Here is a 13,119-nt window from a genome sequence, read left to right as displayed (position 1 = left end):
TTTTGTCTGTGTGTTCTTCCCAAGAGCAGTTTTGTCAGTGTTTTATTCCTAGGGGGCGCTAGAGTGCAATTTTAAGTTTTGGGGTTTGTTTTTATTTATTAGATCGCAATTTTCGCTAGTCCTGATGTGTGTGTCGAGTTTGGTGAGTTTTGAAGCATTTTAAGGGGGTCAAATTACAGCTCAAAGAGGCAAAAATAACATGTGTTAGGAAACTTTTGTTTTGAAGGGGTGTTTGCCAACTTCCTGTTGATTTTTGCTGAAGGATATCATTTTATGAAATGTAGGTCGAAGTCAGACCTATATAGAGGTTTTTGTTTCATGTCTCTACGACATTCCTAATGGAAGTTACAAGCAGTTTTGTCTGTGTTTTTTCCTAGGGGGCGCTAGAGCGCAATTTTGAGTTTTGGGGTTTGGTTTTTTTGATTGGATGGCAAGTTTTGCCAGTTCTGATGTGTGTGTAACATTTGGTGAGTTTTGAAGCATAAGGGGGTAAAATTACAGCTCAAAGAGGTGGCTGTATAATAATAATAATCATAATAATAATAAAACCTTAGAAATACAATAGGGTCCTTTGTTCCAAAGGGACATTCGGTCCCTAATAAATGTCCATTCTTGCTAAAGTACAGACTTAACTAGAGTGTTTGATTATTGATGACAGTCAAAGAAAAATTTGGAATTCTTCACATTTCAGTCAAATGTGATGTGGAGAAAGTTGACAAACAGCACCACCCTGTGGCAGATAGCGGCATTGCATGGTAAACAACTGCAAGTGTGTCAGTATAATATTCATCCAGCATACATCTTGGGTGTCTAAACACTGAAAAATCTCAAGTTCTTGGGGTCATTTGGATATTTTTCATATTCAAAACCAATTCAATATATCATTTATTTATCAAATAGGTATGTCAGCTTTGTTTTATTAGCGCCAACCTTTTCTCATGTTTTTTTTTTCAAGTAATAAGAGCTGTTAAAAAAAAAAAACAGTGGGCATACTTACATCTTACCATCTCATGGGGAACAATCGATGACTGAAAACGCCTTGCTCAAAGGTACCGTGACCTCAGGTCATGACGTCGCTTCAGGAGGACTTCAAGCAGCGCTGTTCAAACTTTTTAACGACCCACGGCACTTTCTAAATATTTATACACGAATAAAAACATGAAGTGGAATAAAAGAGCAAACAGGTGAAATGTAACATTGGAAAGTTGCAATGTTGACTACAAAAAAAACATAACTCAAAATTCAATGTTATTGTGAATTATTGACATATTCAAGGCTCCAATTGCTTCAAATATTTAACTTTGAAGTATTATTGGGGGAAAATATTTTCTCTGAAAAAAAGGGCATCAAATAAATAAATAATGAAAACCTATAATTGACTAATTTTCAGATCTAGACTTACTTTTAAGACTTATGAGTGACGTTCTTTTACATCCCCAACAAAATGTATTTATTTATTTATTTTTATTTTTTTTTACTGTCATTGCTCAAAAATAACTAATGAATTAAACCAATGTTATGAATTATTGACCAATTTAAGGCTTCAATTACTTTACGTCAAATATTTTACAGGCATTTATTTTTATTTATTTGGTTGGGAGATATTGCATATTTGGTGTTTTTGCAAATTTAATAAAAAAATCTTTTTTTTTTCTACAAAAAGGGTAAAAAAACATTTAAAAAAAAAAAAAAAAAATCACATCGAGAAATAAACCTGAAGTTGATCTAGTGATTTAAGCGTTGAATAATAATAGTACAAAATTATCAAAAATGTTTTTATTTTTTTATTATTACTGCCAATGTGCAAAAACAAATACATTTGTTAAATCAATGTTATGAATAATTTACATTATTGATATAATATCTATATATTTACTATATATTTGCAAAAATAAATACATTTGTTAAATCAATGTTATGAATAATTGACATTATTATTAATATAATATCTATATATTTACTATATATGTGCAAAAATAAATAAATTTGTTAAATCAATGTTATGAATTATTGGCATTATCATTATTAATATATTATATATATATACTATTGAATTATTGACAGTATTATTATTAAAATAATATATATAGCATATATATAACATTGATTTAACAAATGTATTTTTTGCACATATATATAGTAAATATATATATATATATATATATATATATATAAAAATAATGTCAATACTTCATAACATTGATTCAACACATTTATTTATTTTTGCACATTGGCAGTTTAGTGTGAATGTGAGTGTGAATGTTGTCTATCTTGGATGGCGACTTGTCCAGGGTGTACTCTGCCTTCTGCCCAATTGTAGCTGAGTTCTGTGGTCTGACGAGTCCACATTTCAAATTATATTTGAAAATAGAGGACGTGGTGTCCTCCGGAACAAAGAGGAAAATAATCATCCGGCGCAAAGTTGAAAAGCCAGCATCTGTGATGGTATGGGGGTGCATTAGTGCCCAAGGCATGGGTAACTTACACATCTGTGAAGGCACCATTAATGCTGAAAGGTACATACAGGTTTTGGAACAACATATGTTGTCATCCAAGCAACGTTATCATGGACGCCCCTGCTTATTTCAGCAGGACAAGTGTTCCAACAGTGTGGCTTCGTAAAAAAAGAGTGCGGGTACTTTCCTGGCCTGCCTGAAGTCCAGACCTGTCTCCCATGGAAAATGTGTGGCGCATTATGAAGCGTAAAATACGACAGCGGAGACTGTTGAACGACTGAAGCTCTACATAAAACAAGAATGGGAAAGAATTCCACTTTTAAAGCTTCTATAATTGGTTTCCTCAGTTCCCAAACGTTTATTGAGTGTTGTTAAAAGAAAAGGTGATGTAACACAGTGGTGAACATGCCCTTTCCCAACTACTTTGGCACACGTTGCAGCCATGAAATTCTAAGTTAATTATTATTTGCAGAAAAAAAAATAAAGTTTATGAGTTTGAACATCAAATATGTTGTCTTTGTAGTGCATTCAACTGAATATGGGTTGAAAATGATTTGCAAATCATTGTATTCTGTTTATATTTACATCGAACACAATTTCACAACTCATATGGAAACGGGGTTTGTACATGCCGGGGGAGGGGGAGTAAAAAAAAAAAAATCTCAGACTGGGCTCACATTGGGGAGGAGGCACAGACTTGGCTAGAAAAAAAAAAAGTGCAAAAACTTATGTTGACAAGAAACCACAAGACTTGCAACAGAAGGGGAAGGCGCAGGCATCCGGCTTTAAGCTGCCAGCCACTAGGGGCGCTGAGCAGTCGTCTTTCATACTACGTGGGGTGGAGCCGTGGAAAAAGTGTGGGGTGGGAGTATATATAGCAAAGGTCCATGGTGTGTGTGTTAAGTCTGTAGTTCTGGAGTTGCTCTGCATTCAGTATCAAAGGAACAGAGTTTTAACCTTTCCAGGTGTTGTTGACAAGGAAGGAGTTTGAAGACTTGTTAACACCCTGCTGGAAACATCCTCGCCGATGAACACGCACCTGCTGGTCAAATATTGTCGTCCAGGACCTCTAGCCGAGAAAGCGGCGATTTCCCCATTAATTTGAGCGAGGATGAAAGATTCGTGGATGAGGAAAGTGAGAGTGAAGGACTAGAAAGAAAGAAAAAAGTCAGATGTTCCATCCATCCATTTTCTACCGCTTATTCCCTTTCGGGGTCGCGGGGGGCGCTGGCGCCTATCTCAGCTACAATCGGGCGGAAGGCAGGGTACACCCTGGACAAGTCGCCACCTCATCGCAGGGCCAACACAGATAGACAGACAACATTCACACTCACATTCACACACTAGGGACCATTTAGTGTTGCCAATCAACCTATCCCCAGGTGCATGTCTTTTGGAAGTGGGAGGAAGCCGGAGTACCCGGAGGGAACCCACGCATTCACGGGGAGAACATGCAAACTCCACACATAAAGATCCCGAGCCTGGACTCGAACCAAGGACTGCAGGAACTTCGTATTGTGAGGCAGACGCACTAACCCCTCTGCCACCATGAAGCCCAAAGTCAGATGTTATTAGACGCATTTACTAGGATAATTCTGGAAAATCCCTTATCTGCTTATTGTGTTACAAATGTTTTAGTGAGATTATATGGTCTTACCTACACAACCTGAAAGTCGGAGGGGTGTGGCCACGGGTGTGGTGACCGCCAGTGTCTCCGATGAAAGGAGGCAAGCGAGTCCGCAGCTGCATTACGCAAGCTCTCCGCTCATGTCTACGGTAAAAGCCGACTTATTACCACCATTTTCTCACCGAAACCTGCCGGTTGACATGTGGTCGGGAACCATGTTCGCTTGACCGCTCTGTTGTGCAGTGAATTATATTTATATAGCGCTTTTTCTCTAGTGACTCAAAGCGCTTTACATAGTGAAACACAATATCTAAGTTACATTTAAACCAGTGCGGGTGGCACTGGGAGCAGGTGGGTAAAGTGTCTTGCCCAAGGACACAACGGCAGGGACTAGGATGGCGGAAGCGGGAATCGAACCTGCAACCCTCAAGTTGCTGGCACGGCCGCTCTACCAACCGAGCTATGCCGCCCCTGTTCCATAGTAAAGCTTCACCGTCATCTTTCGAGAATGTAAAAAAGGGAACGACGGCTGTGTTTGTGTTGCTAAAAGCGGCCGCAATACATCGCGTCCCACCTACATCTTTCTTCTTTGACGTCTCCATTATTCATTGAAGAAACTGCAAAAGATTCAGCAACACAGATGTCCAGAATACTGTGGAATTACGCGAAATGTTTATTCTTGCGTTATCTTTCAAATATAGTCGACAAACAAGCGTTAGATAAACTACAATAACATGCTCTTTCAGTAATGAGATATTTTGGTGTCAATATTGCTTCAGCGCTACACAAAAAATGCATCTGACTGGAAGCAGTGCTACTGTACTTGTTTATTTATTTTTTTAACTTTGCAAATAGAGTTCCTTTCAAGACATCCCAGTCCCTGCAAGGGTTACGACAACACCGCCTATTTCTCTCAACAACACCCAGCTTTGATGGGCTCTGCTTAAGAAAGCACTGGAGCCCGACTCCCCGGCATCTCTCGCTGGTTTATTATTTCAAGGTTTGCGTCGGCATGGTTGGCATTCAGCAAATTTCCTGTGGAAAGTCCTGCCCTCATCGCAGGAATGTAGCCATGCGTGTCCCTAACTTGAGCGTACAGCTAAGTCAGAGTATTCAAATAAATACATAACTACTTGTTAGGGACCGAATGTCCCTTTGGGACACAGGACCCTATTGTATTTCTAAGGTTCTATTGTTATTATAACGTCGCCTCTTTGTAATATGACCCCCTTAACATGCTTCAAAACTCAACAAATTTAACACACATCAGGACTGGCGAAAATTGCGATCCAATCAAAACCCAAAACTCAAAATTGCGCCCTAGCGCCCCCTAGGAAAAAACACAGACAAAACTGCTTGTAACTTCCGTTAGGAATGCCGTAGAGACATGGGAAAAAAAACCTCTATGTAGGTCTCACTTAGACCTACATTTCATTCATTGACCTCCTTCAGCAAAAATCAACAAGAGTTTCCTAAAAAATGTCCTTTTTGCTTGTTTGAGCTGTGATTTGACCCCCTTAAAATGCTTCAAAACTCACCAAACTGGACACACACATCAGGACTGGCGGAAATTGCGATCTAATAAAAAAAAAAAAAAAAAATTAAAAATAAATCAAAATTGCGCTCTAGAGCCCCTTAGGAATAAAACAGACAAAAATGCTCCTAGAAAGAAAATAAAGACAAAACTGCTTTTAACTTCCAGTAGGAATGTCATAGAGACATGAAACAAAAACCTCTATGTAGGTCTCACTTAGACCTATATTTCATTCCTTGACCTCCTTCAGCAAAAATCAACAGGAAGTTGGCAAAAACCCCTTCAAAACAAAAGTTTCCTAAAAAATGTCAATATTGCCTCTTTGAGCTGTAATTTGACCTCCTTAAAATGTTTCAGAACTCACCAAACTGGACACACACATCAGGACTGGCAAAAACTTCCATCTAATAATAAAACCAAACCCCAAAACTCAAAATTGAGCTCTAGCGCCCCTTAGGAATAAAACAGACAAAACTGCTCCGAGGAAGAAAACACAGACAAAACTGTTTGTAACTTCCGTTAGGAATGTCGTAGAGACATGAAACAAAAACCTCTATGTAGGTCTCACCTAGACCTACATTTCATTCATTGGCCTCCTTCAGCAAAAATCAACAGGAAGTTGGCAGAAACCCCTTCAAAACAAAAGTTTCCTAAAAAATGTCCTTTTTGCTTGTTTGAGTTGTAATTTGACCTCCTTAAAATGCTTCAAAACTCACCAAACTGGACACACACATCAGGACTGGCGAAAATTGCGATCTTAAAAAAAAATTTAAAAAAAAAAGAAAAAAAAATTGCGCTCTAGAGCCCCTTAGGAATAAAACAGACAAAAATGCTCCTAGAAAGAAAACAAAGACAAAACTTCCAATAGGAATGTCATAGAGACAGGAAACAGAAACCTCTATGTAGGTCTCACTTAGACCTGCATTTCATTCGTTGACATCCTTCAGCAAAAATCAACAGCAAGTTGGCAAAAACCCCTTCAAAACAAAAGTTTCCTAAAAAATGTCAATTTTGCCTCTTTGAGCTGTAATTTAACCCTCTTAAAATGCTTCAAAACTCACCAAACTGGACACACACATCAGAACTGGCGAAAATTGCGATCTAAAAAAAAAAAAAAAAAAAAAAAAAAAATTTCGCTCTAGAGCCCCTTAGGAATAAAACAGACAAAACTGCTCCTAGGAAGAAAACACAGACAAAACTGTTTGTAACTTCCAAAAGGAATGTCGTGGAGACATGAAACAAAAACCTCTATGTAGGTCTCACTTAGACCTACATTTCATTCATTGAAATCCTTCAGCATAAATCAATAGGAGTTTGGCAATTACCGCATCAAAACAAAAGTTTTGTAAAAACCTGTCACCTTTTTTCAAACATTATCTCCTCTGAGCGCGTTTGTTGTGTCGGCTTCAAACTCGCACAGGAAAGAGATTGAACCCTTCTGATTAAAATTTAATGAAAGAGTTTTTCTAACTGCTCCGGTTTTGATTTTACGAGCCTTCAAAGAACCGCTACGCTGATGCTGCTGGCCGCTTAAAAGCAGGAAGCCCCAGCGTGACCACACAATGCAGAGAAGGTAGGTAGTGTAAAGATAAAAGTAAAGTAAAGTAAAGATATGTTGACTGGGTGAAAGAAGGAGGCACCAGTTTGACTCCAGGATACAGAGAAGGTAGGTAAAGTGCAGGTAAAGATACGTTGTCTGGGTGATGGCAGGAAGCATCAGCGTGACCACACAATGCAGAGAAGGTAGGTAGTGTGCGGGTAAAGATATGTTGACTGGGTGAAAGAAGGAGGCACCAGTTTGACTCCAGGATACAGAGAAGGTAGGTAATGTGCAGGTAAAGATACGTTGTCTGGGTGATGGCAGGAAGCACCAGCGTGTATGGGTGACAGACAGAAGCACCAGTGTGACCCCAGGATGCAGGGAAGGTAGGTAATGTGAAGGTAAAGATATGTTGTCTGGGTGATGGCAAGAAGCACCAGCGTGACCACACAATGCAGAGAAGGTAGGTAGTGTGCGGGTAAAGATATGTTGACTGGGTGAAAGAAGGAGGCACCAGTTTGACTCCAGGATACAGAGAAGGTAGGTAATGTGCAGGTAAAGATACGTTGTCTGGGTGATGGCAGGAAGCACCAGCGTGTATGGGTGAAAGAAAAAAACACCAGCGTGATCCCAGGATGCAGGGAAGGTAGGTAATGTGCAGGTAAAGATATGTTGAATGGGTAAAGGCAGAAAACACCAGCAAAAGTCGGTCCCGTCCATCGCTGCTTGCAGCTTTAATTTCTATTTGAGTGCTTCTTTCATGCTACTCTGTGGGCGTCTTATCTCTCCTCCTGCAGAAGCTGAAGCCTGTCCTCTGCAAAGTGAGGCCTGCTGTGTCCCGTGTCGATGGCCTCGCAGTCGTCTGTGAAAAACACCAAGTCCTGCCAAAGCAATAAAAGACGGAAGGTCACACTGAAGCTGCGAGACGGGCCAGTCAGATACTTGGCATTCTCTCACCCGGTAACAAATCCTTGAGATGATGGAGTACAAGTTCTGGATTTTGCGTTTGAGCAGCAGGATCCTGGGCCGCTCCCTGCAGAACTGGCTGGGGTGGTTGAGAACCACGTAGAGGAAGTCGCGCAGTTTGGTAGTGATGCAGGAGTTCTATGGTGATAAAACCGTGTTGGCTTTGGTCTTCACAGGCACTAATGAATCAGGTGCTCAAGTAGGCCAAGTAAACATGAATCTATTTGATTAGTTAGGGTTTTCTACTGATAGTATGTTCATTACTACCGTATTTCCTTGAATTGCCGCCAGGTATATAGTAGGCACCTGACTAGAATTACTGCCGGCTCAAACTCGTTTTACCAAATAATTAGCATATGCCTAGAATTTCCCCCTGGTCAAACTCGTCACGTCATGAGTGACACTGTAATCATTTTAAAAATGCTACTTAAGTGTAATTTTGATCAATATGGTGGTACTTGATGACTACTTATGTCTACTACACTACTGTAGTGTAATGTTATTATGGTAGTACTTAATAAATACTTCGGTCTACTACACTACTGTAGTGTAATATTGGTCATATGGTGGTACTTAATGAATACTTAGGTCTACTACACTACTGCAGTGTAATATTGGTCATTATGGTGGTACTTAATGAATACTTAGGTCTACTACACTACTGTAGTGTAATATTGGTCATTATGGTGGTACTTAATGAATACTTAGGTCTACTACACTTCTGTATTTAATGTTGTCATTATGGTGCTACTTAATGACTACTTAGGTCCACTATGCTACTGTATTCTAATGTTGTCATTATGGTGGTACTTAATGAACACTTAGGTCTACTACACTACTGTATTTAATGTTGTCATTATGGTGGTACTTAATGACTACTTAGGTTTACTACACTACTGTATTTAATGTTGTCATTATGGTGGTACTTAATCACTACTTAGGGCTATTACGCTCCTGTAGTGTAATGTTATTATGGTGGTACCTAATGAATACTTAGGTCTACTACACTACTGTAGTGTAATATTGGTCATTATGGTGATACTTAATGGCTACTTAGGTCTACAACACTATTGTATTTTAATGTTGTCATTATGGTGGTACTTAATGACTACTTAGGTCTACTACGCTACTGTAGTGTAATGTTTATGGTAGTACTTAATGAATACTTAGGTCTACTACACTACTGTAGTGTAATATTGTTCATTATGGTGGTACTTAATGACTATTTAGGTCTACTACACTTCTGTATTTAATGTTGTCATTATGGTGGTACTTAATGAATACTTAGATCCACTACGCTACGTTATTTTAATGTTGTCATCATGGTGGTACTTAATGAATACTTAGGTCTACTACACTACTGTATTTAATGTTGTCATTATGGTGGTACTTAATGAATACTTAGGTCTACTAAGATACTGTACTCTGTCATTATGGTTGTACTTAATGACTACTTAGATATTGTACACTACTGTATTTTAATGTTATTATGGTGGCACTTAATGAATACTTAGATCTACTACACTACTGTATTTTAATAATGTCATTATGGTGGTACTTAATGAATACTTAGGTCTACTACATTATGGCGGTACTTAATGAATACTTAGGTCTACTACACTATGGTGGTACTTAAATAATACTTAGGTCTACTACATTACGGCGGTACTTAATGAATACTTAGGTCTACTACATTATGGTGGTACTTAATGAATACTTAGGTCTACTACATTATGGCAGTACTTAATGAATACTTGGGTCTTACACATTATGGTGGTACTTAATGAATACTTATGTCTAATACATTATGGCGGCACTTAATGAATACTTAGGTCTACTACATTCTGGCGGTACTTAATAAATACTTAGGTCTACTACGTTATGGTGGTACTTAAATAATACTTAGGTCTACTACATTACGGCGGTACATAATGAATACTTAGGTCTACTACATTACGGTGGTACTTAATGAATACTTAGGTCTACTGCATTATGGCGGTACATAATGAATACTTAGGTCTACTACATTCTGGCGGTACTTAATAAATACATAGGTCTACTACGTTATGGTGGTACTTAAATAATACTTAGGTCTACTACATTACGGTGGTACATAATGAATACTTAGGTCTACTACATTACGGTGGTACTTAATGAATACTTAGGTCTACTGCATTATGGCGGTACTTAATGAATACTTAGGTCTACTACATTATGGCGGTACTTAATGAATACTTAAGTCTACTACATTATGGTGGTACTTAATGAATACTTAGGTCTACTACATTACGGTGGTACTTAATGAATACTTAGGTCTACTGCATTATGGCGGTACTTAATGAATACTTAGGTCTACTACATTATGGCGGTACTTAATGAATACTTAAGTCTACTACATTATGGTGGTACTTAATGAATACTTAGGTCTACTACATTATGGTGGTACTTAATGAATACTTAGGTCTACTACATTATGGTGGTACTTAATGAATACTTAGGTCTACTACATTATGGCGGTACTTAATGAATACTTAGGTCTACTACATTATGGTGGTACTTAATGAATATTTAGGTCTACTACATCATGGTGGTACTTAATGAATACTTAGGTCTACTACATTACGGTGGTACTTAATGAATACTTAGGTCTACTGCATTATGGCGGTACATAATGAATACTTAGGTCTACTACATTCTGGCGGTACTTAATAAATACTTAGGTCTACTACATCATGGTGGTACTTAATGAATACTTAGGTCTACTACATTATGGTGGTACTTAATGAATACGTAGGTCTACTGCATTATGGCGGTACTTAATGTATACTTATGTCTACTACATTATGGTGGTACTTAATGAATACTTAGGTCTACTACATTATGGTGGTACTTAATGAATATTTAGGTCTACTACATCATGGTGGTACTTAATGAATACTTAAGTCTACTACATTATGGTGGTACTTAATGAATACTTAGGTCTACTGCATTATGGCGGTACTTAATGTATACTTATGTCTACTACATTATAGTGGTACTTAATGAATACTTAGGTCTACTACATTATGGTGGTACTTAATGAATACTTAGGTCTACTACATTATGGTTGTAGTAGAAAGCTGAGTGTTACTCGTTGGAAGAAAGTTAAATAGGCACTGCTCTAGTGGTAAATTAATTCCGATACAAGTCAAAGTGCACATTTGAAACTTACATGCACATCCAGGAAGATGGCGGGAAGATGGCGAGCACAGGTTTTCTGCCAAAGACAAGACAAGCCAATTGAAGAAAATGTACATTTGACACCTGATGGCAAAAGTGCGCATACCGTGCGATGGTAGGTGTGAATCTTATCCAAAAGGGTCATGACTTCCTTGCTGAGGCCGAGTGCCCTGGAGTAACACGTCGGGGGAGCACACTCCGACACGCACACGAAGCCCAACAACACGATCGTCAGTCCGAACCTCATGGTTCCGATCAGGTCCGCCGCTCGCCTGTCAGTCTGCGCTCGGGGCTGACGACGGAGTGCTGCGTTCACGGGAGGCGAAAAGAGGAGGACTTTCCAAGTTTGAAGGACGGAAAGGTAGACGCGGATGACGTAACAAGACAGTTCATCTTTTATGTTACGATGTCGCCATGAAATCAACCAATAGTCAACATATTGCAAACACCGACGGGTTTTTTGAGGATCAAGTGTTAAATAAACTATTTATGTGGTTAAGGCAGAGTTAGACGTCACCTTCTTCACAGCAAACCACAACACTTCAAACGTGTAATGTAATGCACTTTTGGTTCTGTGGAACATCCGTCCGTCAATACTATTTATTATTCTGCCACTAATCCGTCTGTAGGGATGTGTTTGATGATGTACCTACAGCAGTGTTTTTCAACCACTGCGCCGCGGCACACTAGTGCATACTTGCCAACCCTCCCGGATTTTCCAGGAGACTCCCGAAATTCAGCGCCTCTCCGGAAAACCTCCCGGGACAAATTTTCTCGCAAAAATCTCCCGTAATTCAAGCAGAGCTGGAGGCTACGCCCCCTCCAGCTCCATGCGGACCTGAGTGAGGACGGCCTGTTTTCACGTCCGTTTTCCCACAATATAAACAGCGGCCCTGCCCGATGACTTTATAACTATAGAATGATCGAGGGCGGGTTCTTGGTTTCTTATGTGGGTTTATTGTAAGGCAGTTTCATTAACGCCCTCCCAGCGGTAACAACACACAACAACAGCAGTCACGTTTTCATCTACCGTAAACAGCAATGTTGTGACACTCTGAAACAGGACAATACTGCCATCTACTGTAATTGCATATATTTAGAAAAATAGTGACAGAGAGTAGAACAAGGATGGACAATTCAACCCTTAACTCAACAATGAGTAGATGAGTGTTATGTGTGTGTATATGTGTAAATAAATGAACACTGAAATCCAAGTATTTCTTATATATATATATATATATATATATGAAATATTTGACTTGGTGAATTGTGGCTGTAAATATACTCCTCCCCTCTTAACCACGCCCTGCCCCCCTTTTTCCCGAAATCGGAGGTCTCAAGGTTGGCAAATACGGCTGTGGGAAATTATCTAATTTCACCTATTTGGGTTCAAAATATGTTTTGCAAACCAGAAATTATAGCAACACTTAATGGTCCCTAGTGTGTGGATGTGAGTGTGAATGTTGTCTATCTGTGTTGGCCCTGTGATGAGGTGCCGACTTGATCAGGGTGTACGCCGCCTTCCGCCCGATTATAGCTGAGATAAGCACCAGCGCCGCCCCAAAGGGAAAAAGTAGTAAAAAAATGGATGGATGGATGCATAATTATAGTCTGAAAAAGATCGACTGTCACACCCTTCTCCATCGACTGACACACCACACCCTCCGCCATGGACTGACACATCCTCCACCATGGACTGACACACCCTCCGCCATGGACTGACACACCCTCCGCCATGGACTGACACACCCTCCACCATGGACTGACACACCCTCCA

General features: G+C 39.3%; 1 protein-coding gene across 1 annotated transcript; it reads right to left on the bottom strand.

Annotated features, from left to right (window-relative positions):
• Nucleotides 1-4,733: 4,733 nt before the first annotated feature.
• LOC133535439 (cytokine-like protein 1) lies at nt 4,734-12,527 on the bottom strand. Its single transcript, XM_061875280.1, has 4 exons — nt 11,449-12,527; nt 11,335-11,379; nt 8,115-8,261; nt 4,734-8,038 (listed from the first exon to the last, which is right to left on the bottom strand). Exons 1-4 carry the CDS (start codon nt 11,587-11,589, stop codon nt 7,937-7,939), a joined length of 435 nt encoding a protein of 144 aa, XP_061731264.1. The 5' UTR covers nt 11,590-12,527; the 3' UTR covers nt 4,734-7,936.
• Between the last annotated feature and the right edge of the window lie 592 nt (nt 12,528-13,119).

The sequence above is a fragment of the Nerophis ophidion genome, linkage group LG16 (assembly GCF_033978795.1).
Source record: "Nerophis ophidion isolate RoL-2023_Sa linkage group LG16, RoL_Noph_v1.0, whole genome shotgun sequence".
NCBI classification, from domain to species: Eukaryota; Metazoa; Chordata; class Actinopteri; order Syngnathiformes; family Syngnathidae; genus Nerophis; species Nerophis ophidion.
Note: the sequence above shows the minus strand (reverse complement) of the source record. Positions and strands in the feature narration are given on the sequence as shown.

What these genes read in the sequence shown, in the direction of transcription:
- LOC133535439 (XM_061875280.1), bottom strand. Translation starts at nt 11,589, where the DNA reads ATGAGGTTCGGACTGACGATCGTGTTGTTGGGCTTCGTGTGCGTGTCG. An exon ending in TTCACACCTACCATCGCACG is followed by an intron (nt 11,380 to 11,448) that starts GTATGCGCACTT and finishes TGTCTTTGGCAG; the next exon opens with AAAACCTGTGCTCGCCATCT. An exon ending in CCATCTTCCTGGATGTGCAT is followed by an intron (nt 8,262 to 11,334) that starts GTAAGTTTCAAA and finishes TTATCACCATAG; the next exon opens with AACTCCTGCATCACTACCAA.